The sequence below is a fragment of the Mobula birostris genome, chromosome 12, assembly GCF_030028105.1.
Source record: "Mobula birostris isolate sMobBir1 chromosome 12, sMobBir1.hap1, whole genome shotgun sequence".
In the NCBI taxonomy this organism is placed as follows: Eukaryota; Metazoa; Chordata; class Chondrichthyes; order Myliobatiformes; family Myliobatidae; genus Mobula; species Mobula birostris.
The window spans coordinates 61,259,466-61,284,896 of NC_092381.1; the positions used below are offsets into that span (position 1 = coordinate 61,259,466).

The 25,431-nt window shown below is 42.1% G+C and overlaps 1 protein-coding gene across 8 annotated transcripts in view; it reads right to left on the reverse strand.

The window, feature by feature from the left end:
- lepr (leptin receptor) overlaps nt 1-25,224 on the reverse strand; it is a 236,324-nt gene extending 211,100 nt beyond the window's left edge. For 5 of the 8 annotated variants that reach the window (XR_011888024.1, XR_011888022.1, XR_011888018.1 and 2 more), the window contains exons 1-2: nt 25,137-25,224; nt 13,816-13,873 (exon numbers count right to left, since the gene is read on the reverse strand). Coding sequence is in view for 1 of the 8 variants with exons in the window: in XM_072273875.1 (XP_072129976.1) it covers nt 13,816-13,855 (40 nt within the window). In the remaining 7 variants the exon portion in view is untranslated. Of the gene's footprint in view, nt 1-13,815; nt 13,874-17,774; nt 17,829-23,910; nt 23,928-24,950; nt 25,084-25,136 lie in introns of those variants that run through there. The other 3 variants (XR_011888019.1, XR_011888020.1, XR_011888021.1) reach the window with 3 other exon arrangements.
- Nucleotides 25,225-25,431: the final 207 nt, after the last annotated feature.

Consider the following 25,431-nt stretch of genomic DNA (forward strand, 5'->3'; position numbering starts at 1 on the left):
GATTCCAGTGAGTACACAGATCCCTCAGGACAGAGGGAGGAAGTGGTGTGCAGTGAGCTAAAACAAATTATACATGTCTGATATGTCAATTGTGACTTGGTGGCACTTAGTAAGCAATTGCTTTTCCTAAGGCGCTATTATACGCTGGAGAGTAACAACACTGACACACTTGACCAAATACACAGGTTCAAAACAATATCAATTATTTCAGAAATAAAGTATGAGATTACAATAAATTACTTTGTCATTACTAAGTCATGTGAGTTACCCTCTGAACTTACTTCTTAAAACTTTCCTTTGTAGGAAGTGCATTACATTTTCAAATAAGATGGGGTACCCAACCTGAGATCTATGGACCCCTTGGTTAATTGTAGGGGTCCCCGGTATAAAAAAGGTTGGGAACACCTGCAATAAGATAAATCAGATGGTTTTACCAATAAGATTAATGGATTCAGTTAAAAGTCACAGAGTCATAGAACACTACAGCACAGAAACATGCTTTTCAGCCTGTCTAGTTTATTCCAAGTTATCAATCTGCCTAGACCCATCGACCTGAACCAGACCATAGCCCTCTATACCCCTCCCATCTGCGTACCTACCCAAGTTTCTCTTAAGTGTTGAAATAGAACCCACGAGCAACAGCTCATCCCACACTCTCACTATCCTCTGAGAAAAGAAGTTCCCCTTAAACATTTCACCTTTCACCCACAACCTCTAGTGTAGTCTCACCCCAACTCAGTGGAAAACACCTGCTTGCATTTACCCTATCTGTACCTTCATAACAAAGTTGGATAAATTTGATTACCTTTCTCAAAAGTCCCCTCATTCTCCTACACTCTAGGAAATAAGGTCCTAATCTGTTCAACCTTTCCCTGTAACTTTCCCTGTAATTTTCTCCACCCTCTTTCAAACTTATTGATATCATTCCTGTAGATAGGTAACCAGAACTGCACACAATACTTCCAATTAGGCCTCACCAATGTCTTATACAACTTCAGCATAACATTCCAACTCCTGTACTCAATACTTTGATTTATGAAGGCCACGAGCTTTCTTTATGACCCTGTCTACCTTTAACCTTCAGATAAATTTTTCTCCTTTCAAATGTATTTACAAAATTCAAATATAAAGTGACACACAAATGTATTTCCAGTTTCACTTTTATTTTCACAGAAGAAGCCATGTAATATAATGTATCTTATGTTTTGTATTAAATGGTATATCAGTGGACAGTTTAGATGGCGGAGTGGAAGTATGTGTCTATCAAAGAAAGTATAAGGTGTTCCTTCTTTCCTCTAGCCTACGGGTCACCCTTGAGCAAGAGGTAGCACTTGCTTAGCCTCTCAATCATGGTCATATGAGCCATGGGAGCAGGTGGTGGATGGTCATATGAGCACCTGGTGCATATCACAAGTCATGGTTATGCCAGGTAGACAATCTGTGAAGAGTATTGATAATGGCTAGGGTCACCCATCTTGTAAAGACACTGCTCAGAAGAAGGCAATGGGACTTCTGTAGATAAATTTGCCAAGACCAATCATGTTCATGGAAAGACCAAGATCATTCACGTCATATGACAAGGCACATAACGAATGAACATGTAGGCAGTAAATCTCAGAGACTACGTGAACCTTACCTCGCCATTATTAATGGCAGAGCTTCAACTGAGAACCAATCTGAATGTAGTGTGTAGCTCTGATGTAAATGTTTTGTTTTCTCACTCTTCCCGCATTTTAGCAATCAAGTAACTTGGAACCTGGCCATCATTCATCATGCAAAGCAAGCAAGCAATAATACCTCCATAGAAACATGGTTCAACTAGAAACTCAATGGATATGGGATCATGGGTTCCTTCAGTGGTACATGTGGATTTCAATAAACTAAGAATCAATGTTGATTACATAACTAATATTAATTGACACAGCATTCAATACTGAAATTAAAATTATTTTTTTCAGCACAAGTATATTGGGAAAGACTGCCTGTGGAAGTGGAACACTGAGGTAAATGATTTGGGGGAATCTGTGGCAATTGTATATTACTAAGATTGCCCTGTGTTTATACCTGATGTGAAACATTTAGCAATCGTATTGCTTGGTGCACTTAATAGGCTGGATCATACTGGAACACCCTGAAGCAGTGCTACACCCATCTGGGCCTGAAGCAGATTGTGTTTCCACCACTAGAATTCAGCAACATGGACCAGTGAAGAAAAGCTGATTGCAGAGGTACTGACCAAAACAAAACAAACCTGATAGGAGCTTTTAAACTTTGAAATAATTTTACAATGAAAAAAAAATTATTTTAAATTGATTTGTTAAAAGAAACATTAAATTTAAGTGAACAAGAATACCTTTCTCTTTGCCTTTTGATCAGCTCGCTCAGAATTTCAGAAACAGAAGCAGAACAGGCCATTTGATCCTTTGACAGCACTGGTTGACGGAGAATTCCTATTTCACTACATACTGTGTAAATAAATTTCTTTTTATCCCAGTCCCAACTTGCCAAGCCCTTATTTTGATATTGAGGCCCCTGGTTCTAAAAGCTCTAGCCAGGAGAATTCTGTCATGCCTTTAATAATTCAGTGTGTTTAAATGAGAAACTCTAAATGCAAAAGAATCTAGATTCAACGTCTATTTAATTTCTCCTCGTACAATTACTCCCCAGTATCTGTATAGAACATTCCAAGTGCGGACTCAAAAAGGTCTTGCATAACTCCAAGACGTCCTCAGTTCTGATATGCAAATCCTCTTACATCTTATTTGCCTTCTGAATTGTTTGCAGAACCAGCATGTAAACTTAGTGATTTGTGCACAAGGACATCTGAATATCAGCATTATTCAGTCTTCCACTATTCATAAAAATATACACATTTATGTTTGCAGTCTAAAGATCTGTGCCTGTCAGGCCGAATACCATGAGTTTTCAAGCAGCCTTCCAAGCAGCATTTATTTATTGAATCATTTATAATAGAGTTGCCATTCTACCAGATTGTTTCTGACTACAAGCACTATTAGGTAAAGACAGTGGCCCCCAACCTCCGGGCCGCGGACCGATACATTGCCGCGAAGAATGCAGTGGTGCAGCAGTAGTTGGAATGCGCCCAGCATATATTTAAGAAAAAAAGCTGAAATAAACAAGCTAATAAATTAGGTGCTGCCTGGCACGTAAATGTCGGCCCAGATCAGAGGCGACGCAACCTGACCTGGGCCAACATTTACGTGCTGGGCGGCACCTAATTAATTAACACATAAAAAATGCTGGTGATCGCAGCAGGCCAGGCAGCATCTATAGGAAGAGGTACAGTTGACGTTTCGGGCCGAGACCCTTCGTCAGGACTAACAGAAAGAAGAGATAGTAAGAGATTTGAAAGTGGGAGGGGAAGGGGAGATTCAAAATGATAGGAGAAGACAAGAGGGGGAGGGATGGTGCTAAGAGCTGGAAAGTTGATTGGCAAAAGGGATACAAGGCTGGAGAAGGGAGAGGATCATTGGACAGGAGGCCTAGGGAGAGAGAAAGGGGGAGGGGGGGAACCCAGAGGATGGGAAAGGAGTTATAGTGAGAGGGACAGAGGGAGAAAAAAGAGAGAAAAAAAGGGAAAAGAAAAAAATAATAATAATAATAAATAAATAAGGGATGGGGTACGAAGGGGAGGTGGGGCATTAATGGAAGTTAGAGAAGTCAATGTTCATGCCATCAGGTTGGAGGCTACCCAGATGGAATATAAGGTAATTAATTAGCTTGTTTATTTCGGCCTTCTTCTTAAATATGTGCTGGGTGTGTTCTGGCTACTTTGTACCGCTGTATTCTTCGCGGCAATGTATCGGTCCACGGCCCGGAGGTTGGGGACCACTGGCTAAAGAGGACGATCATATACTGCACTGCACCACAACACATCACGTCATTGACATCATTAACACAACATTGCTCTGCCTCGACAAGCTTCATACACACCAAGTCTGAATCACACGGCACAAAAAGGTAAAGATAGCAAATTAATCCAAGTAACCTCCAACTTCCTAACTGACATATTTTCAGACAAAGTTTCTTAAAACAAGTTATTCATAAGCTCAAGCTTCAGTGAACTACAAAACCCTTGTAGCACCGACATATTCTGCTGTAACTGTGCGTAACTCATCACGATTTATCACTTATTGTACCAACTTTCAGAGGAAACAGAGCTCAAATACAACTGGCTATTCACAGCAGGTTATTTCATAAATCAGTAAAACTGTGCTACATTTAGACATAAGTCCACTGAAGTCAATCCACAAAAAACTGGGAAACAGAAAAAATTTAGAATCGAATCATATATAGAACCAGTTGCAAATGTAAATTTTAAAAAGTATTCTTTTTCATAGTCTTATTTCAAGGTAAAGAAACAACCCAAGAAGGTGGTTTAGGAATCAGGAATTTAAGTTATGGGAAAAAATAATGCTGTGGAACTTTGCTGAAAGATTAGATTTCTTAAATTCTGGATTACTTACAAGAGAATTAGATTTATTTTCCTTGGATAATAAATCTTTGATTCAATTCAATTGAACCTTTGTAGCGAAATTTAACTTAGAGACAACAGAATTTGATTTTGTGACACCTAGTGACCTATCAACAACCTTTCCCTCAGTATCAACAAAACAAAAAGCTGATCATTGAAGCATTCATCAACAGCGCTGAGGTCAAGAGAGTTGAGACCTTCAAGTTTCACGGAGTGAACATCACCTATAGCCTAGTCCTGCCGTGCTGAGATCACAGCCAAGACAGCTCACCAGCACCTCTACTTCCTCAGGAGCCGAAAGAAATTCAGCATGTCCCCTTTAATCCTCAACAATTTTTAATTGATGCATCATAGCCAGGTATGGTAACTGCTCTACCCACAACTACAAGAGACTGTAGAGAGTTGTGGACACAACATAGCACATCATGGAAATCAGTCTCCTTTCTATGGAGTCTGACTACACTTCTCACCTCCTTAGTAAAATATCCAGAATAATCAAAGACTCCACTCAACTTGAGGATTGTCTCTTCTCCCAACCACCCGCCCCCACCCAATTAGGTAGGGGATACAAATGCCTGAACACATACTACTAGGCTCAAGGACAGCATCTATCCTGCTGTTACGAGATTATTGAACAGTTCCCTAGTACATTAAGATAGTCTCTTGACTTCACAGTCAACTCTGAAATGACTGCACTTATTGTCTACCTGCATTGCACTTTGTCTGTAACAGTAACACTTCATTCTGCTCCATGTAATTGTTTTACCTTGTGCTACCCCAATGTATTGTTGTAATTCATTGACTGGTAATTCATTGATCTGTTTGAATGATATACAAGACAAGTTTTTCACTGTACCTCTGCACGGGTTATAGTAATAAACCAATTCACCTGTTAGTTTCTTTTTTGCATAACATTCAGATTTAGCCTTTGAACATAATAGTTGTAAATGTTTTACTTTGATGCTTGAAGTAGAAATACTTTTCTGATTGTCTCAGAGAATCAAAGACTTGTGTTAAATTACATAAGCCTCTAAAATCCAACAATAGTCCCTCAGTATCAATAACTTATTTGTACTTCTCTTAATTAATTCCAAATGAGTGTCAGACAGATGCAATGAAAATAGCCAATCAACATTTTATACAGCAATTCATGAAATAGCTACGTACAATTTGCAGGGAAGATCACTCAATCACTTGCTACAACTTCAGGAGATTGGTAGAAACTTAGAGAAACAAAATATCGCCAGGGACATTTTTTTCCGGTTGTTCACTAACTGCTGGTTTGAAGTTCTGAGGAATCTGGAAAACTGCAGGTGACTAAGCTTGTTTGACCATTTTCTAAACTAAATGATCAATAGATTCTGCTGCCTGTCCAATAATATAAGAAATATATTTCAGATAAAATATCTTAACCCGGAGAGACTGAATCATTTAGTTGTTTCGATAGTACTGTAACAGGTTGGCCAATCCAGACACCTAAACCTGTACGTTATTAAATTAATACAAAGGACACATACATATTTTAACAGCCCTTAAAATCAATGGCCTCCAAAATCAACCTCTAATGTAATTTTTTTCAGGTACACAAGATGCAACAACTTTTTTTCACTAGGAGAGACAAAATTAAAAAGTATGTTTCCTTTAAGCACGCATCCGTAGAGTAAGATTTATTTTTAAGGTCGTATCCCTTTGTTCTGAACTACACTGTCGAGAAAATGACCCAACTACGCAATATCAATTATTTTAATAATTAATAATCAGTCTAAACTCCTCAATTAAATTACTAAAATGTGTCAGTGCTGCTGCCTGTAACTTAAACTCTCTAGCCCTGGCACTGCACTCATTTTATGCTATATTGCATCTCAGGGCAGGGGAAATTCCCAAACTAAATGCAGAACTCCAAATGACATCAAACCGGAATGCTGTGCAACTATTAGACAACCTCCATCACATTGTGATCCAACATACCTGAGAAAATGGAAGCTAATATTTTAAAAAATTATATTTTGTCTTTTTACTGAATTATGCAACCTTAGAAGTTTCTTTAGTCCACCACAGTTCCCAACTGTGCGTCATTCGGCAATTCACACTACAACCTTGTGGAATCTTCAGGGAAGTTTCCCAATGAATTGCCCCAAAATAAAGTCCTATTCACCACTCACTGAAAATTCTTTCTCAATTGTCTCCTCCCATTTACTCTGCCGGTTAGATTAGCACTGACGTTTGTGGTGTAAACATTTGGAGACCCCAATTATAAATTCCTTGGAGGCATCACCAATTGCATTCTACAATATTTGCCTGATTTGGCTCATAATAGTCCATTTCACAACTTAGCACTTTTGCAAATGTGTAAGATCAACTTCCTTTGTTCCTGTGTTAATGTAGAATTTTGTGAATAAAACATGCGAGGGACATTTTATGTGCTTAACAAAACTGCAACTCTTTACTCCTATTATGAAGAAACCAACAACATTATACTGTATTGACATCATTACATCAGACGCCATCTCTGAAAGTGAACACAACAACTCACTGATGGTGTTTGTGAATTGCATAGAACAGTTTGTATGATGAACAATATGTGTCATCTTGTCACTCATTACTTACCCTACACAGGCCCTCCCAGACTTGTGAGTCTGTCTGACTCGAGCCCTATGTGGCTTGGCTGGGGTGACAGTAAGTGCTTCTGCCTCATCCACGGGTATGCTGGCACACACACGGTCATGTTGTGGTGTATGGAGTATGGTAGTGGAACCATCCAGGTTCATGTGGGCTGGTTTAAAACAATCTCCACAAATACATTCAGGTTTACCCTTCCTATTGTCATGTACCCTGTGACGGATTAAAGAACCAGCAGAAATGGAAAACACTTTGGAGTCTGGTATTGCTATTCACCAATACTATTTACTAGTAACTACACAATACAGTAATATAATTTCAGATATATTAAACAGGTTAGCAAAGATTATATGTATACAAGTGTGGAAATAGAAAAACCAAGCTTCTTCAAGCCTAGGGGTAAATGGATACAGTCTTATGGTGATGAGTAAAGTTCAGTTCAGTTCGTGGTATTGAGTTGAGTAGTGGTGGAGAGAGAGAGGGTGGTGTTTATTTCTTCAGCTGAGCTGATGCTGTTGATCTTCCCGTTGTCCTCCAAAATCCTTTAGAAGTCACCGAATGTGACCACAACAAGGGGATCATTTCCTGTGCTGGAGTTATCAACCCAGCGGAGGGTTGGACATACTAATAACTCCCCACCGGTCACTCCTTTTCCACACTGCGAGAGCAACTGATCAATCCTCCTGATCGATCCTCCAAAAACCCACCGTTCCTCGGGCACTACAAAGTTCATCCAGTATCCAAAATCATGCGTCTGTCTGCCTACCAGCTGACCTTCTATTTATCTCACCATGCTGAACACCAGCTGTCCATCAAGTAGCTCCTCCCTTCTCTCTCTGTAAGAACACAGAAGCTGGCAGTGTTCTTGCAAAAGTGTAAACATGCTGCAGAGAAACCATAACACCATCTCAAAGTAGTCTTCACCTCTCTCTGTCTTAATAACAAGGTGCTTGTGATGTACAACTCTCGCTCTCTCTTTTAAAAGCACAGTTCATAGGGATATGACCCCTAGGGGTACATAACACTATCTGCAATATATTTTTTCTGCCCAGTTCCAAAATGCGTCATAAGGGGATGTTGATGTGTGTCATGGCAGACAGAAATGATGAGGCAGAAGGTAGGTCAACTCGAACTCAAGAGTGCTGTGTGCCATGATGGGAAGTAAGAAGAGGTGTAAAAGAATTGAGTTTACCAAGGAGTGCAGAATACTGCTGAGCCACTGACCAGGAATAAGATCACCCAACACCTGTAATGTCTGCCCATACACCAACTCAGATGAGAAGAACTGCAGGTCCTCTTTTGGAGCCATATTGAGCCCTGGTAGGACACACGGAGGATGATTGTGCCAACACTCATCCTTCAGAGCAGCCTTTAAGGAATGGTGAAATCGCTCACACAGGACATTGGACTGCGGGTGATATGCTGCAATTTAACACCATTGTAGCTCAGAGGTTTGATTTGAATTGGGGACCGCTATCGGAAGAAATATCAGATGGGATGCCGAGCTGAGTGACCCAGGTGTTGAACGCACGAGCCACGTCTGCAACCGCCATCAATACAAGAGGAACAACCTCTAGCCACCTGGTGGCACCGTCCACCATGGTAAGAAGATGTTTGTGAATTCACATTAGCTGTATGTGACTTCCAAAATGCAGGACAAATGGCATTGCTGCCGTGCAGCAGTGCACCTGTAGGATCGCGTTTGAAAGGGCTCATTTGGCGTTGTTACATGCTCTGGTCATATCTACTGACCGATCAAACATGCGAGTTTGGCATTGCCTTACGAGCACGATACCAGGACAGCATAAGTTCAGTGGCTCGTGAAATGGAACAGTGACAGAAATTCACCATACCTAAAATCTCCTGCAGTGCTTTGGTAGTGCGGGGCAGTGGAAAAGTCATACTGGTGGTAACTTTTCTTAGCAGACATGTCGTACTTTATTAGGAGTTGTGGTGGCCGAGAAAGTCAATAGTAGACGACCTGAACTGGCATTTAGTGGGGTTATTAATCAGCCCACATTGGCTTAAGAGCTTGAAATGTGTGCAGAGATGTGATAAATGTTTGGTTTTGGATGTGCTGGTGATAAGTATGCCTTCCAAGTAAAAACAAAAGAAAATCTAAGTCTTTACACAGAGTCTATCAGCCGTTGAAAAGTCTGTGCTCCATTTTTCAGCCCAAACAGCGTGTGCAGAAACTCAGATAGGCCATATGGTGTTGTAACAGCAGTTTTGGGAACACCCTCAGTGCACTCAGGCACCTCATGGTAGTCCCTGACTAAGTCCACTTCAGAAAAAGATTATCTTTCCGGCTAACCGTGCTGAAAGTCCTAAACATGTTGGACCAGGTTCTGATTGGGGCTGATGGCCTCGTTAAGGCAGCAATAGTTGCTGCATGGATGTAAGCACATCGGGTTTAGGGACCACGTGGAGGCGTGAAAGCCAAGGGCTAATCGAGTTGTGTACAGTGCCAAGCATTTCCATGTTAGCAAGCTCAGCCTTTGCGCTGAGCAGCTTTTCTGAGTCCAGTCTATGCGCACCGGCACGGACCAGCGAGCCAGTTGTGGGACTGTGATGCTCAACCCCATGTACTGGAAAAAGTGGGCTTGGTGAGGCTTGAGGTACAGAATAACTACCCAAAGTCTTTTGCGTTCACAAGTTGACAGTTCATAAGATCTACTAACAGCCCTTTGGCACCGGGTAGAGGTCTAGCAACTTTAGCCAAGATAAAGTCCCATGTGTTGTTTCATCCACTGAAGCACAGCATCACGTGCTGTGTCCCATACGTCCAGATCCAGCTGCCATTGGCAGCCTTTAGCAAGGATCTGTTGCTGCCTGGCTTATAATCAATGGGCAATGATGGCAACACACTCACCTGAGCATCCGTGCCACACAGGAAGCGTGGTCCTGAAAGAGTGTCCGTAATGAACAGTCGATGACCCTGGCAGCTGGAACCCACAGTGTTCACAGACCTTTGATGTCTTGCTGCAATGCACTCGGCACTTCTTGGCATTCCTGCCAAAGCATGTGTGGTAAAAAAAAACATAAACCAGATGTTGTTTGTTTCGGAGTCATGGGTGTGAGTCTGCTGGAGGCTCTGCTGACAGGGCTTATAGAGACAGGGAAAGCAGGAGAAATGATGCATTCGGCCCAGCTGAGTGTAGACTATCGGCCATTTTAGCAAGCTCCCTGTAGTCCTCATGGGTGCATTAGTGAGGGTTGTGCAATTTTGATTAGGCAATTGTTGCACAAAGAGTTCTCTAAAAATAAAACTAGGATGGTGATTGCCCAAGAGAGAACACATGTTCTGAAGGCCTAGCGTCACCCATGACGGGCAAGGACAGCAAATGTTTGGCGCACTCAGACTCAGACGGTCCAAAAACCGTAATAGGTGAGTCTTCAGAGTGAGAAACATCACATGTAGGCAGGTCTTCTAGTAGACCCCACTCTGACTGCAGTGGAACTACTTAACAATATTGTAATGTCATAAAATTTGGTATTGTTCATGGTGATTTCTTGCAGCGCATACTGGACTTCTGCCTGTACAAACCACTCGGTAACTGCTCCCAAAACTCTGGCAGCTTTGAAGCGACTGCATTGGTTGACATGTCATTTAGTGGTTCTAAGATCGCCAGAGTCACCATTGTAGGATTTTGTGAATAAAACACGTAAGTCATTTGATGTGCTTAACAAAAGCCACAGCCCTTTGTTACCATTACGAGCAAACCAAAAGCACTGATGTCATTATTTCAGACACCATCTCTTAAAGTGAACATAGCACCTCAGTGATGATGTTTGTGAATTATATAGAACAGATTCTATCTTGAAAAAACTGTCATTACATTACCCCACATAACTATCCCTATACTGACAAATAGAATCCTCGCACAAATCAATAGGCAACAAAGATAGAAAATGCTGGAAACACGGTCTTTCAACACATGTGGAGAAAACACATTACTGACTAGTTTAGACAAGTACTCTTATTCAAAGTAACTAGCATTTTGACAGGCTGGTGGCCATCGTATGTGGGAAAAATGACTGTGGATTAAAAGCTAAAGGGCTCATAATTTAAAAACAAAGTGGAGAATGGTGAAAATCCGAGGATAAAACTCATGGATACAATGAATATAATGGAGAGGGGGAGGGTAGAGAGAACATTACTCCAATAGTAGAATCTCCAAATAGTTGATCATGTACAGATGGAAAAATTGGCTTGCAAAAACAAAATATTAAAACGTCAACTATTTTTCTCCTTCCCTGATAAAGCTCGTGGTCTTATGCAAGACAGAATTCTGATGAATATGCCAATGTTTAAGTGAAAAGTGACAAACCACATGTCAACAACTTCATCAAAAGAGATGTGTGAGAGGAGAGATTACAGTAAATGGTAGAAACTATCACTTTCCCACCATTATCTTATAACAGCACAATCTTCAACATGTTTCTTTTTACATAACATTGTACACAAGACTTTTTTCCAACCTTTATATGACACTGACAATGTACATTTTATAACAGCAATATTATACTAATACCAAAGGAATGTAAAAAATATTTTCCCCGTACATTAAAATGTAAAATTTACACCTATTCAAAAGAAAAGTACTTAAAGAATTCTGTGACTGCAACATGTGGCTCCCAAGTTTTCTCTTTTTTTGGGCCCATGGTTATCAAATTAATTCCAATATGCTGATCAATGTGACCATGCATATTTGTGGCACAAGTTACACCTGGTGCCACGTTGCTAAGGTGAGCCAACGGCTGCCAGAGATACTTAGAATGGCAGATCATTAAGTAACTCAGCATCCAATGCTGAGTCAATGCCAGCACCGTAAAACCGGAGTCCGATGTTTCCACTAATGAGCTCTCTTGAACTCACACAACTCAAAACATCTCTGTGTTTAGGAAGGATCCCCAAACTCCAATCCTGCCACTGCTGTTTAAAGTAATGAATTAGTTACAGGTTATTTGCTCCAAATCAGCAAGTGTTTAGATTGTTCTAAGGTTTATCTTACAGTGATCAATGTCTCGAGCAAGTAGTGTGCCTAGCACCGAAGGTTTTTGTCTTGACTTCAGAGTTTCAGCATGATCTAATTTACCCCAAACATGAGTGTGTTAGTGAAGATTCCCCTGATCGTAAAGGTAACATGATAACTGATCAGCACAGATAATATTAACAGATACAATGCAGATTAGAAAAAGTTGTTGGGAGGAAGAGGGGGTAGAGGATAGTAGGAAGGCAGAACTCCCAGCAGTTGGCCACATCCACCAAAGTTGCTTGGGAAGTCTAAGCTTTGAGGATCTGCAGTCCAGTAGGAGGTTCTCAGTAAAATCTAATAGTTACATCCAGGTGAGCACGATGAGGACAACTGTGCCATTTGCTTTCAGGGAAATGCTGGACATTATCTTCTATACATCCGGCATCCAGCAGTCTGAAGCTGCAGACTGTTGCTGTATCTAGCGGTTTGTCATTCACTGGTGCAAGGATGTTGTCAATTGTGCCCCCTATTGAGGGAGACCTGACTACACCCAGTGCTTCGTGGTGATGGCAGGCTCCTCCACAGGTGGAGTGCTTCCATTTCTTGTCACATGTTTACTCAGCTGCCCAGCAGCACTTCCTCAATGTCTGTCCACTGTGTGACTATATGTTCAGGTCCTGTGTCCTTGCAGCTTTAATGTTGCTTCCATTTTGCAATAACCATTGTGCTACTTGCATTTGAGCCACTAACTCAAACCAAGGGCTTCCTGCAGATGGTAGACCTCTTAACTCTTGAATTGATCAATAAAGCCAACAGCTAGCTAATAGATAGACACCTGGTGTCCACTTTATTTGGTACGCATGCACACCTGCACATTCATGCAAATATCTAATCAGGCAATCATGGGACAGCAACTCAATGCATAAAAGCATGCAGACATGGTCATGAGGTTTGTTCAGACATCAGAATGGGAAAGAAATGTGATCTAAGTAATTGACTGTGGAATGATTGTAGATTCCAGACAGGGTGGTTTGAGTATCTTAGAGACTGCTGATCTCCTGAGATTTTCATGCATAACAGTTTAGCGTTTACGGCAAATGGTGAAAGAAACAAAAAGCAGCCAGTGCGCAGCACTTCTGTGGGCAAAAAATGTTTTGTTAATGAGAGGGGTCAGAGGAGAATAGCCAGAGTGGTTCAAGCTGATATGAAGGTGACAGTAACTCAAATAACCACATTTACAACAGTGATGTGCAGAAGAGTATACCTGAATACACAATATGTCAAAACTTGAAGTGCATGGCCTCAGCACCAGAAAACCACAAACACGCACTCAGTGACCACTTTATAGGTACAGCAGTCAACTAATAAAGAGGCCATTGAGTGTATAACTGCCATGCTGCTACATAAAATGCAATCGAGCAAATTTGTATATTCTTCCAAAAGTGGTTTGAAAAATAAATTAACAATTTTCCTTTCATTGAAGGAGAAAATGAACAACTTTCATCAAAAGAATCACTAAGAAATAAAATTCTATGTTCCTGCTGTAGGTGACTTGAATAACAAACTGGCGTGGATAACATCACAGGCCCAGTTGCTTCCTTGCCATCACAGCTGTCCATTTTGTTGACATAGGAACCAAGAATAGAAATATCTGTAGTCTATTTGTAGACTAATCACCCATATTTCAAAGGGATACCATAAGAGGTTTAACCTTTGACTTACCCAGGCACAAGGTTGCAGTCACAAGTTCCAGTAACATCATTTCTTAGCTGAAGGGAACCTGAAATGTACAAAATGGAATAAAGACATCCAAGTTGCATATTGCCATTCATGTAAAAAATCGTTTAAATTAATTTGCAGCAGAACATAATCTAACAGAGTGAGAATAATTTCTACAAAGAAAAAATCCTGCAAAATTTAAATTTTTAAATTTGGAAAACACCAGCAACTTCAGTGAACTAATTCATTCAAAAGATTCACACACTTTTCCCTTCTGGCCATTGACCAATTTGCTATGGTGCTTGTTTTGCACACAACATCAATATCCTCACAATTTTTGCTGAAATACTTTGATTGGTATAGCTTTGATATTGAAATCTATGGCCAAAGATTTAAGCTCCCACTCGTCAAAATGAGTCTGCAGATCCAGTAATAATGGCAATGCCTTAATATTCTTACCAGCATCTTGCTATTTTAAAATAATCAAAGGGGAATTTTCTCAATCCTTAGTATAAAGAAAAATTAGGTCAGAAATACTGCTGAGAGATTTTCCACTGAATGACTTAAAAATTGCAGAGATCAATTATTAGCATATAATTCTCTCTGCCATATTTCTAGTTACATGTGGCAATGGAAAACTCTGATTATCCATGATTCCCACTAGTTCCATAGCTTTTACTGCAATTTCTGTTGACAAATAAATAATTTTCCCCAATTATCTATAGTGATTCTAAAAACAAGTTTTGTTCAGTGTGCAATCTAAAATAGGTGGTGGAGGTCTGCGAGCCATAATCATAAGTCATGAAATGGGTCTGTCTAACGACAGTACATCACCCCAGTGTAACATTACAGAACTGAAATCGATAGATTATATCCAGCACAATAACTCCCTACCACAGGAGCACTTTACTGAGTTTTTACACTTTGCATGGACGGCATCACAGGGAAACATCGTGGACTGGAGCCAGGCTTCTCAGTCAAAAAGAAGGGGTCTGATAAAGAATTTTATTAATGTCCCACACATTTTTTAAAACAAGATTCACAATAATACATTTGCATGTAGTAACTGGACACAAGTTCAAAAATTTCCCTTTTCTGGTTTACAACACATCTGCTTTTTTCTATGTTATTATCATAGGTTTAGAGAGTGCAATTAGAGATTGCTGATAACCTGTAAATACATAACCAAACAACACTAAAAATTGGACCCCAATTTGATATTAGTGGAATTAATAGTCCTTTCTGTCAAATCGTTAAACTTTGGCCATACAATTCTCCAACAAATATTCTGGTCTCATATTACATTGTTCAGAAATTATCACCTGAAATAAACTGCATAGTTGTACCATCTGAATTGCCAGCAAAGCAGCATCACCAACACCGCTTAATGCTTTGAACAAATTATTTTAGTCACACATTGTCTGGCTGTTGAATCAACCTTAAACACTCTATTGATCAATGTAGAAATTGTCCTGCGTCTAATACAGTTGAACCTCTAACTTTCAATTGCCCAGAGTAGACCCTTGGAAGCCTGTTGTTAAAACTATTCATAAAGAAGCTTTAAGATCATTTTATTTGAGAGTGACTACAAAAATCACTGAGGAAGCTATGATGTATGTTGGTTTAAGTTCTGGTGCGTTTGTGCCTTCCACTGTCTGAGTGCAGATAAATTCACATGTAGTCAGTTATAAGGTAATCTATACGAGAAATTTGTAACTGGTAAAAGAACATAAAATGAAACAGAAAAACAAAAACATTGTGACTCATTGGCATTCTGCTGCATTGTTTTCTCACAGTCTTTTGTAACTATAAAACATCCCCAAATGTTATTTCTTGAGCGTAATGGAGCTCATGATCCAAACTAACAAACTCTGCTTCTCCTGCCATATAGGGGTACAATCATAAGCAAAATTTTAACAAAGTTCGCTCCCGATTTACGCTGAGTAATATTCGAAGAACACACTGTATATGACTACTACTAATACCGAAATCACTGGAACTCAACGACTAGATGTTGAAGCCAATGGACTTTATTTTTTCTGGTTCTTTATTGCGCTCTCTGAACATTTAACAATCGCTGCTCTTGAGACTTTTTAAAACATTACTTCCAGTGAAGGAATAATATGCAGAATTAAAAGGGCTAAAACCTATCTGATTTATTTGCAGCTTGGCTAATAATGTTGCAAAGATAACTAATGAAGGGATTGTTACATGGGAAAGCTGCCAAGGATGCCTAGCAACAATCAGAGTATGAATGTGTTAACAGCAGCCCCACACAGCACTCGGGGTGCTCACTTGATTGCAGATTTTCCCAGGCTCTGTGATCGGCGACTCTGTTTTGTCAACTGAGCGACGCAAGCTTGCTAATAAACAGTATGTACTTTTAAATAAAGTGTGTTTGACAATTATTTCCTGGGTCTGAACCCAAAATCCTCTGGTAGAGAGGCAGATGGACGTCTTGGCGCAGCAGCGAGCAGGTCCCAATATGTGGTAGACCCCCCCTCGCCAAAACTGAATACTGTAAGTGGACGAACGGGCCGTTGGGGTAAATCAGAGACGAACGGGCCCACAAGGTAAACTTTAACCTTGGTTCCTCTCCGCTCTCCGACGACTCTGTTTGTTCCCTCATTTTGGCAGGGGAAAATCCACTGATGGGGCCCAAAGGGAATAAAGAAGAGACGGGCGGTTTGAGTCCCCCGGAAAGAGGAGACAGGTGGTTCGAATCCCCCGGAATAATTGAGAAATTCCAGTCTTCTCCTAAATCCCCCGGAATACGATGGGTGCGCACTTAGACAAAGAGGGGGTGGGGGAGTAGTTCGTTACAGAAAATAATATACAAATATCCAGACAATGAAAGGAAACTGAGACAAATGTCATTTGAATTGTCTAAACATGTGGGGAAAGACTATTGGCCTGCAGGAGGATACATTTGATTTAAATGTAATACGGTAGGCGGAACAGGGACTATGGAAAGGGAAGGCAGGGAAAGAGTATGGTCGCCTGATTGGCCTATGGCGACAAGAGGCAAAAATAAAAGAAGAAAGACATAAATTAAATTGTTGGACCGATAATGCCAAGCGAAGAGGGTTAGACGTACGTGGAGATGGCAAGAGTTGAGAGCGATTTGTGAAGAATGGTGTAAGGGATAGAAACAGACAAAGGGGACGGAGAAAGAAATTGTATCAGAGACAAAACATACTGGCCATGGAAGAAAGAATAAATGGGAAAGGGAAACAGAAAATAAAAATAATTCTGGGGTACCCCGCCTCTATCCAGACATACCGACCGATTCCCCAAACGATACTGATGATGACTGGGAATGGCTAAAGCGACCTAATAATCCCTCCGTACTACCCACAACTGTATCGGCGCCTGCTTTACCACGGTCAGGTTCCCCACCCCCATATGGTTCTCGCCCTGGTGTCCCAGGCGCCAACTCCACAGTCATCGCATCGCCACCGACCGATGTAGTTCCTCCAAAACGGCTGGGAAGCCCAGTACCCGTTTCTGCCCGCACATGCAGTCAAACTGGATCTTTCCCGGACTGGACCCCCGAACCAGGGCCATTGGTTTCACCGGGACCGATACAAACTCTGTATCAATTGCCTATGAGGACCGTTCCTAACCCAGAAGCCGGAGTGGCGGGACAAGCACCTACTTTGCAGATCCATAAGCCCTGGATCCCTTCTGAACTCTGTGGTTACTGAATGCAGCCCCTGACAAAAAAGGTCGACCCCAAGGGTTCTGTAGTTATTTAAGAACTGTCCTGACTATTCCGCTAACTCCTGAGATCCCACCCCCGGCTATGGCCGCCTTTACTCCTATCGATCAGACACGATTCGGCACTTGGCTCAGACATGGCAACTACGACCAGTTAAGCGCGACCTGCCAAACCAAACCGCGGATAATTGAAAATATATTGGACGCCTTGTCCCACGTTTGGTCCCCTCCATAAACGTAACTTAGAGTGTAAACCCAGGAAAGGTGAGACCCCTGATGATTTGCAGAATGCTTTAACGCTGTTTATTCTGCACGATCGGGAGGTCCGCTCTACGTAGCTAGGAACCAGTCCCCACAGTACTGTGCTCTCCTCCGAGCCCTGCCCGGCAAGGTGGCCGACAAAGTTAAAGTCAACAATATGAACTGGTTAGAATCCACTCAAGCTTCAGAATGCCACTTAAAACGAGTTAGTAGATTACAAAGACAAAGTATTTCTAGGAAAGCTGTAAATCCGATAAAGACGTTCATTATTTATCATTGTGGCTGCATTAACAATCTGTGGCCTTGTCAGAAAGAAATGTCTAGTTCAGTTTTTCAAAGCAAACCACAGAGGCCATCTAAAGGGAAAAACGTTCATTAAAATTTTCAGTGCTGGAGCAATCCACTATATTTTAATATTTGTTTTCTTTCCTTGTGAGGAAAGGTTGATTTTTGATTTTGTCCAATTCTGAATATAAGCACACTACATTATACTTTTTTTTGAAAAAAATCTAGTGTGTTAGTTTGTCAGAAAGAAAGATTTATTTGTTTAGTTTTCAAGTGTGGCACCAATGTAGTACAGATCGTAATAGACCAGAAGGTGCCAGATTTAGCCCCCGATTTGTGCTAATTAACCCCCATTGTTAATACACTATGCCAACTCAGATGCGTAAATTCCTGGGCCTTGTCAATTCCCACCGCACTAGATATGAGGTCCTTCTCCATAGAAAGCCATAGAAACTACAGCACAGAAACAGGCCTTTTGGCCCTTCTTGGCTGTGCCGAACCATTTTCTGCCTAGTCCCACTGACCTGCACATGGACCATATCCCTCCATCCACCTCCCATCCATGTATCTGTCCAATTTATTCTTAAATGTTAAAAAAGAACCCGCATTTACCACCTCATCTGGCAGCTCATTCCACACTCCCACCACTCTCTGTGTGAAGAAGTGCCCCCTAATGTTCCCTTTAAAGTTTTTCCCCCCTCACCCTTAACCCATGTCCTCTGGTTTTTTTCTCCCCTTGCCTCAGTGGAAAAATACTGCTTCCATTCACTCTCTATACCCATCATAATTTTATATACCTCTATCAAATCACCCCTCATTCTTCTACGCTCCAGGGAATAAAGTCCTAACCTATTCAACCTTTCTCTGTAACTGGGTTTCTCAAGTCCTGGCAACATCCTTGTAAACCTTCTCTGCACTCTTTCAACCTTATTTATATCCTTCCTGTAATTTGGTGACCAAAACTGAACACAATACTCCAGATTCGGCCTCACCAATGCCTTATACAACCTCATCATAACATTCCAGCTCTTATTCTCAATACTTTGATTAATAAAGGCCAATGTACCAAAAGCTCTCTTTACAACCCTATCTACCTGTGATGCCACTTTTAGGGAATTTTGTATCTGTATTCCCAGATCCCTCTGTTCCACTGCTCTCCTCAGTGCCTTACCATTAACACTGTATGTTCTACCTTGGTTTGTCCTTCCAACGTGCAAAACCTCACACTTGTCTGTATTAAACAGATTCCTACAGAATCCCCTTCTCCATTTTTTCCCATTCTTCTATGAACCCAGCCACCTTTTTAATATGCCCACCTGAACGTCTAGATTCACCTCCCCATGATTGTGTAACAATAAATCACCAATTGACAGAAGTCCGACCTGACATGACTGACGTCCCCATCGCTAACCCGGATTTAGTCTTCTATGTAGATGGGATCTCCTTTATAGACAACCAGGGCCAGCGCCATGCAGGCTATGCTGTTGTTTCCGACATAGAAACCGCGGAGTCTGCTTCCTTTCTTTCTCCTCACTTGGCGCAGCAAGCTGAACTCTTTGCACGCAAAAGAGCTGCATCCTAGCCATTGGAAAATCGGCCATTATTTTTACAGACTCTAGATATGCCTTTGGAGTCACCAACTTTGGAAAGCTAGGGATTCATGACTTCGGCCAACTTTGGAAAGCTAGGTGTTATGTCACCTCCTCTGGCATGCCCATGACTAATAAAATTTACATCGACAACCATCTGTCTTCCTGCACAACTGGCCATTATTAAACGCTCTGCACACACTGGAGAGACTGACCGTGGTGTGACAACAGACCAAATTATCAGAAGATTGATGCCAATAAGAGGACAATGGGGGAACATTCAAAATGCTAATGAGAGAGAGACAAAAGGGATTAACGAAAAGGAGACACAGTTCCGAGTATTGTCAGAGACCGGTTTGCTTTGAACCTGAACTGTTTGAAGTTTGATGGACAGGCAATACCCCAGCAGGGGGATAAAAAGGGACAGGTTCGCTAAGGCAACAGACACATGACACCATGAGGTAACGAGACCCTGGAAGTGGTGTGCCCCCACAAGATGGTGGGAGTTTTGGAGGTCTGGTCACGAGACCAGCCATAGACGCACAGGGTGGAAAGGTGCGGTCGGGCGGGTACCCGGTGTGTGTGTCCGCCCTTGCTTGGGTGCCGGGTTCACCGCAGAAGAACGATCGTATCTGGAACGGAGGGGTCACAGTCGGTGACCTCAGAAGACATTACAAAGGGCTCGCCCGAAAGCTAACTGCGAGGAATATCGAAGGTCTGTTTGGAATCCGATTTGCATATTCATTCGTTCTCTCCCTCTCTCCCCAACGGCACGACAGCGATTACTGCGAACTGAAACTGAACTGAACTCTGTGTCACTTGTGACTGATCATTTTACCCCTAGACTGCGATAGAGCTTGATTGATCCTATTATCCTAGTTCTGTGTACATGTGTGTTTATTCATTGCTAACCTGTTGCATTTATATCCTTACTAATAGAGTACTGTGTTGCTTATTTCTTTAATAAAACTTTCTTAGTTCCAGTAATCCAGGCTCCAACTAAGTGGTCCATTTCTGCTGGTTTGGCAACCCAGTTACGGGGTATGTAACAGTGGAAACAACAGAACTGACTCGGCTGTGAAACAAGCTGCCCTTACCAGAGCACTGATTGTTCCCCAAGTGACGAATCGCCGGGGTAAAAATGAATCCCCCGTTTCTGAATCAAAGGGTGTGCCTGGAATTAAGGATGAGCATGTTTTACAGAGGGACACCTCCGGAAAATAGAAAGCCACCTGGAAATCGGCTGGATGTTTTTACCCACCGACCGAGGGCCTCGGGCTTACTCCTGCCCATCAGGTCTACGTGCCGAAACTATACTGGGCCATATTATAGATTTTGTACAAACCAGAACTCACCTTGACAAGGAGGGAATGGTAAGGCAATGTGTGGAGCCGGGACCTGAAGAAGGTAGTAGAGAATGTTGCTAGACGATGTCTGATATGCCAAGAACATAATCCAGGAAAAGGCAACTCATGCCCAAAGGGATATGCCCGGTTGCCAAGACACCCTTTCTGCCAACTACAACTCGATTTTATCGAATTACCACACCTATAAGTATGGTTTTATAATTCTTGATGTTTTTAGTAGATGGATTGAAGCATATCCCACCACAGGTAACAAAGCCGATACCGTGGTGCGTATTTTGTTGAAAGAAATCATTCCCAGATTTGGGGTACTGGGGCAAGTTGTTTCTGACAATGGCCCTCATTTTGTGGGTGAGATTAATCGCCAACTATGCCAGGCTCTGGGTATTAAACAGACATTCCATTGCCCCCGCACACCGCAGGCTGTTGGCCTAATTGAAAGGGCTAATGGGACACTGAAAAACAAATTGGCTAAACTAGGACAAGAAATCAGTCAAAATTGGCTCAAAGTGCTGCCGATAGTCTTGTTCCAGATGAGAACTCAGTATCAGAACAAACATGGTCTGTCGGCAGCCAAAATAGTATATGGCAGACTGTAAGAATCCCCTGGAAGGCTGATTTGCTGACCCGAAAATTACCTGCGATGGACCTGAATCAAATGTTGAGTGAAATTATAGGTTATAGCCTGGCACTAACCAAATCTCTCCAGGTCTTGTATTCACTGGTGAATTAGGCCCACCAAGAAGGAGAGGAACTGGAAGATGAACATCGAGTTCACCCAGGAGACTTCGTTCTTGTAAAGAACCATCTTAGAAAGAGGCTTGAGCTTCACTGGAAAGGACCCCACCAAGTGTTACTGACCACTCCAAAGGCAGTACAAGGACTTCCGAAATGGACATATCTAGGACACATCAAACGTGTGCATTCATGACTAAGCTATTACTGTCTATACTTCTAATCTTAAGCACTTGTATTGTAGTAGCCAAGCCAAACAGCTTCCTGTTGCTTTGCTATGGTTGTGCTGGGAAAACTAACTCATCTGCCTGCTGGGTGTGTGCAGTGATCCCTCCCCATGGGAATATAAGGATTCCCCTAATAGCCATTTGGCTGAACAGCAGTGAACAATGCAGGATAATGAATTATTTATGTAGAAGTAGAATTGCATAAAAGTAGTGGGGGAAGATTGTGTGCTAACAATAAGATTGTTTTGAATGATTCTATTATTAGCAAGTTTAATTTCAGAACTTAAATAATATATTTCAAATACACATTGACACGCCACAAACATTAGATCATCTCCTAAATACACAAAAGATACTGCAGATGCTAGAAATCCAGAGCAACACACACTTCTCTGGAAGGAGAAATCGATGCTGTCCTGTAATAATGCTATTCCCTTCTTTCAGTTTCTTCATCTCCATCGTATTTGTTCCCTGGATGATGCTCGCCTTTCCAGGACATCAGAGAATTCTTGCATCTTCAAAGAATGGGGTTTCCCTTCCTTCACTATTGATGCTGCCCTCACCTGCATCTCCTCCATTTCCTGGACATCCGTGCTCACCCCATCTTCCCGCTGCCTTAACAAAGATAGACTTTCTCTTGTCCTCACCTACCACCCCAGAGTCTCCACATCCAACACATTCTCCACAACCTCCCCCACCTTCAAAGAGATCCTGCCACCAAGCTCATCTCTACTTCCCCTCACTCTCCACAGGGATCGCCCCCTCTGTGATTCCCTTGTCCATTCATCCCTCCCCATGAGTCTTCCTCCTAGCACTTAACCCCTCCCCCAAGCGACAGAATGCTACTCCAGCCATTCACGTGCTCCTACACCTCGATTCAGAGCCCCAGACTGTCCTTCCAGGTGAGGCAACACTTCACCTGCAAACCTTTTGGGGTCGTCTATCATACCTGGTGCTCTTGCTGCGGCCCCTTCTATATTGGTGAGACTTGATGTAAATTGGGAGACCGCTTTGTGAAACACCTCCGCTTCATTCACCAAAAGCGGAATTTCCTGGTGGCCAACCATTTTAATTCTTGTTCCTATTCCTATTTCGACATGTCGGTCTATGGCCTCCCTTTTTGCCATGATGAGGCTACTCTCAGGGTGGAGGAGCGATACATCATAGTCCATCTGGGTAGCCGCCAACCTGATAGCATGAACATTGATTTCTCCTTTCGCTAAAAATTTCCTTCCCCAAAAATTTCCTTCCCCTTCCCTAAAAATTTCCTTCCCCTTCCCTCTTCTTCTATTCCCCTCTATGGCTTCTTACCTCTTCCCTTCTCCTCACCTGCCTATCACCTCCCCTGGTGCTCCTCCTCCTGCCCTTTCTCCCATGGTCCACTCACCTCTCCTATCAGAATCCTTCTTCTCCAGCCCTTTACCTTTCCCATCCACCTGAGTTTGTCCTCTTTCCCTCCCCTCCCCACCTGCCTTTTTATTCAGGCATCTTGCCAGTTCCTTTCCAGTCCTGATGAAGGGTCTCAGCCTGAAACATGGACTGTTTACTCATTTTCATAGATGCTGCCTGGCCTGCTGAGTTCCTCCAGCAGTTAGTGTGTGTAGACCATCTCCTGTTACTGGTAGAAATACATCTTCATAATTGTTTGCAAGAAAGTTAAAACTGCACAAATATCAAAATTGATTTTAATATAATTAATCTCACACACTGGATTACTGTTAAAATAAACCGCATCTTCAAGTTCTCACAGATTATCCTCCAATAACAAGTAAGAAATGTTGGTAAGAAATGCATGCAGAAATGAGAAGCAGCATCAGGGCATCACTGTGGTCAGGAATACTTCAGACAGCGCAAAGCTTACTGGAATATAAATTCAGACCACATTAACATACTAAAATAAATCATAGATGGTCATACCCATTCGAAGATTTAGCGAACCCCTGTCTAAACCAGTTGACGTAGATCTATCTGTTGGGGGATACATATAAGAGAGGTTGAGAGGCAGGAGGGAAGCCCGGGGCTAACAGTAGCCAGTGGCACAGCGATTAGAAATACAAAATACTGCAAGGATAGATCCATCTGCCCCACCGAAGGTGACAGTGACAGATTAATCCACTCAATTTCAATCTTTCAGCAAAGGAATTATTGCCCCATACCTATCACAAGTGGGAATCTAGATATTTGGCAGCTGATGACTTTGGATCTGACAATAACTTTAACTAAATACTAATGCCAATGTTTGCTCAACAAAGTGACAATAGTGAAAACCAATTTCGCTTGCTTAAATATACCCAAAGCTATTAATCCATTGTGAAAGCCAGCCGACTTATCAAGTTGTTTGGAAACATTTGCTCAACTTTTTCCTGTGTTCAGAGTTGGCATATATCTTCGGCGGGCGGTTTCGTCTCCTTTCGGAATCCGATTTGCATTCGGTGATCTTCTGTTTGTTTGTATTCACAATTATACTCTGCTAAAATGTTACAATGTAAAGCAAGGCGTGGTCTTTAAAAGAAGTTTTCGGCAAAACTTTTACCTGCCGACGTAGAATAGCGTAACTAGCACGGAGCTATGCAAAAAGCTCGATACCGCTGACGGTCCAGTACTGATGCGCAGAGGGTTTGGCCCTTCCTTACACTCAAAAACAAGAGGGTCATGCCACCCATTCCACGAATCTGTATTCCTCGAAATGCAAACGTCTCTAATCACTCATCATTCTCTATTTGGTATTAACGGATAGAAAGTAAAGCAGATCTTTGAAAGACCAAACTAGATTCTTCACCAAATTAAATCAGATAAATTTAATCCCAGCAAGTTTCGTTTCACATAAACTTTTATATTTCACTTTTCCTGCAAGATCTGAGTGCCCTGCAAACGGTATTTCATGTCTGACATCTAAAATACGCTCCCCGCTGACAGCTCTCTCCAAAAGTAAACGAAAACAGTCTTTTAAAACTTACATGCCGCAGCCCCTTATCCCAACTCCTGTCAAAGACTCACAGGCTCCCTCACTGCAAGAATCACTCTGCGAACATCACGATAACTGTGATAAGAGCCCATGCCGGTACGGCAACTAACAGTCGGGCTGGGTAATGGACGTTACCGCGACACAGACAGATGAGAATGCAGCGAGCCTTTCCTCTTACCTCACGGCAGGAGAGCGGTCGCGCAGAGCCCGTGACTGGCTGCCCCGAGCCTGGCTCCTGCTTCACTGACGTTAATTCACACGTGGCTACCGCACCTCATTCCGGGCACTGATCAGAGTAGGTTACAACAACTCTGTGTCGACATGGATCAGAGATGAGCGCTGAGTAATATAGCGAGGAAGTGGGTAGTGACTGCGTCAGACACAGATCCGAGGGGGCAAGAGGTGGGCAATTGCATGAGTCGAATACCTAAGAGGAGGTATGATGAAGACAAACATATGGGCGATGGAGGGTT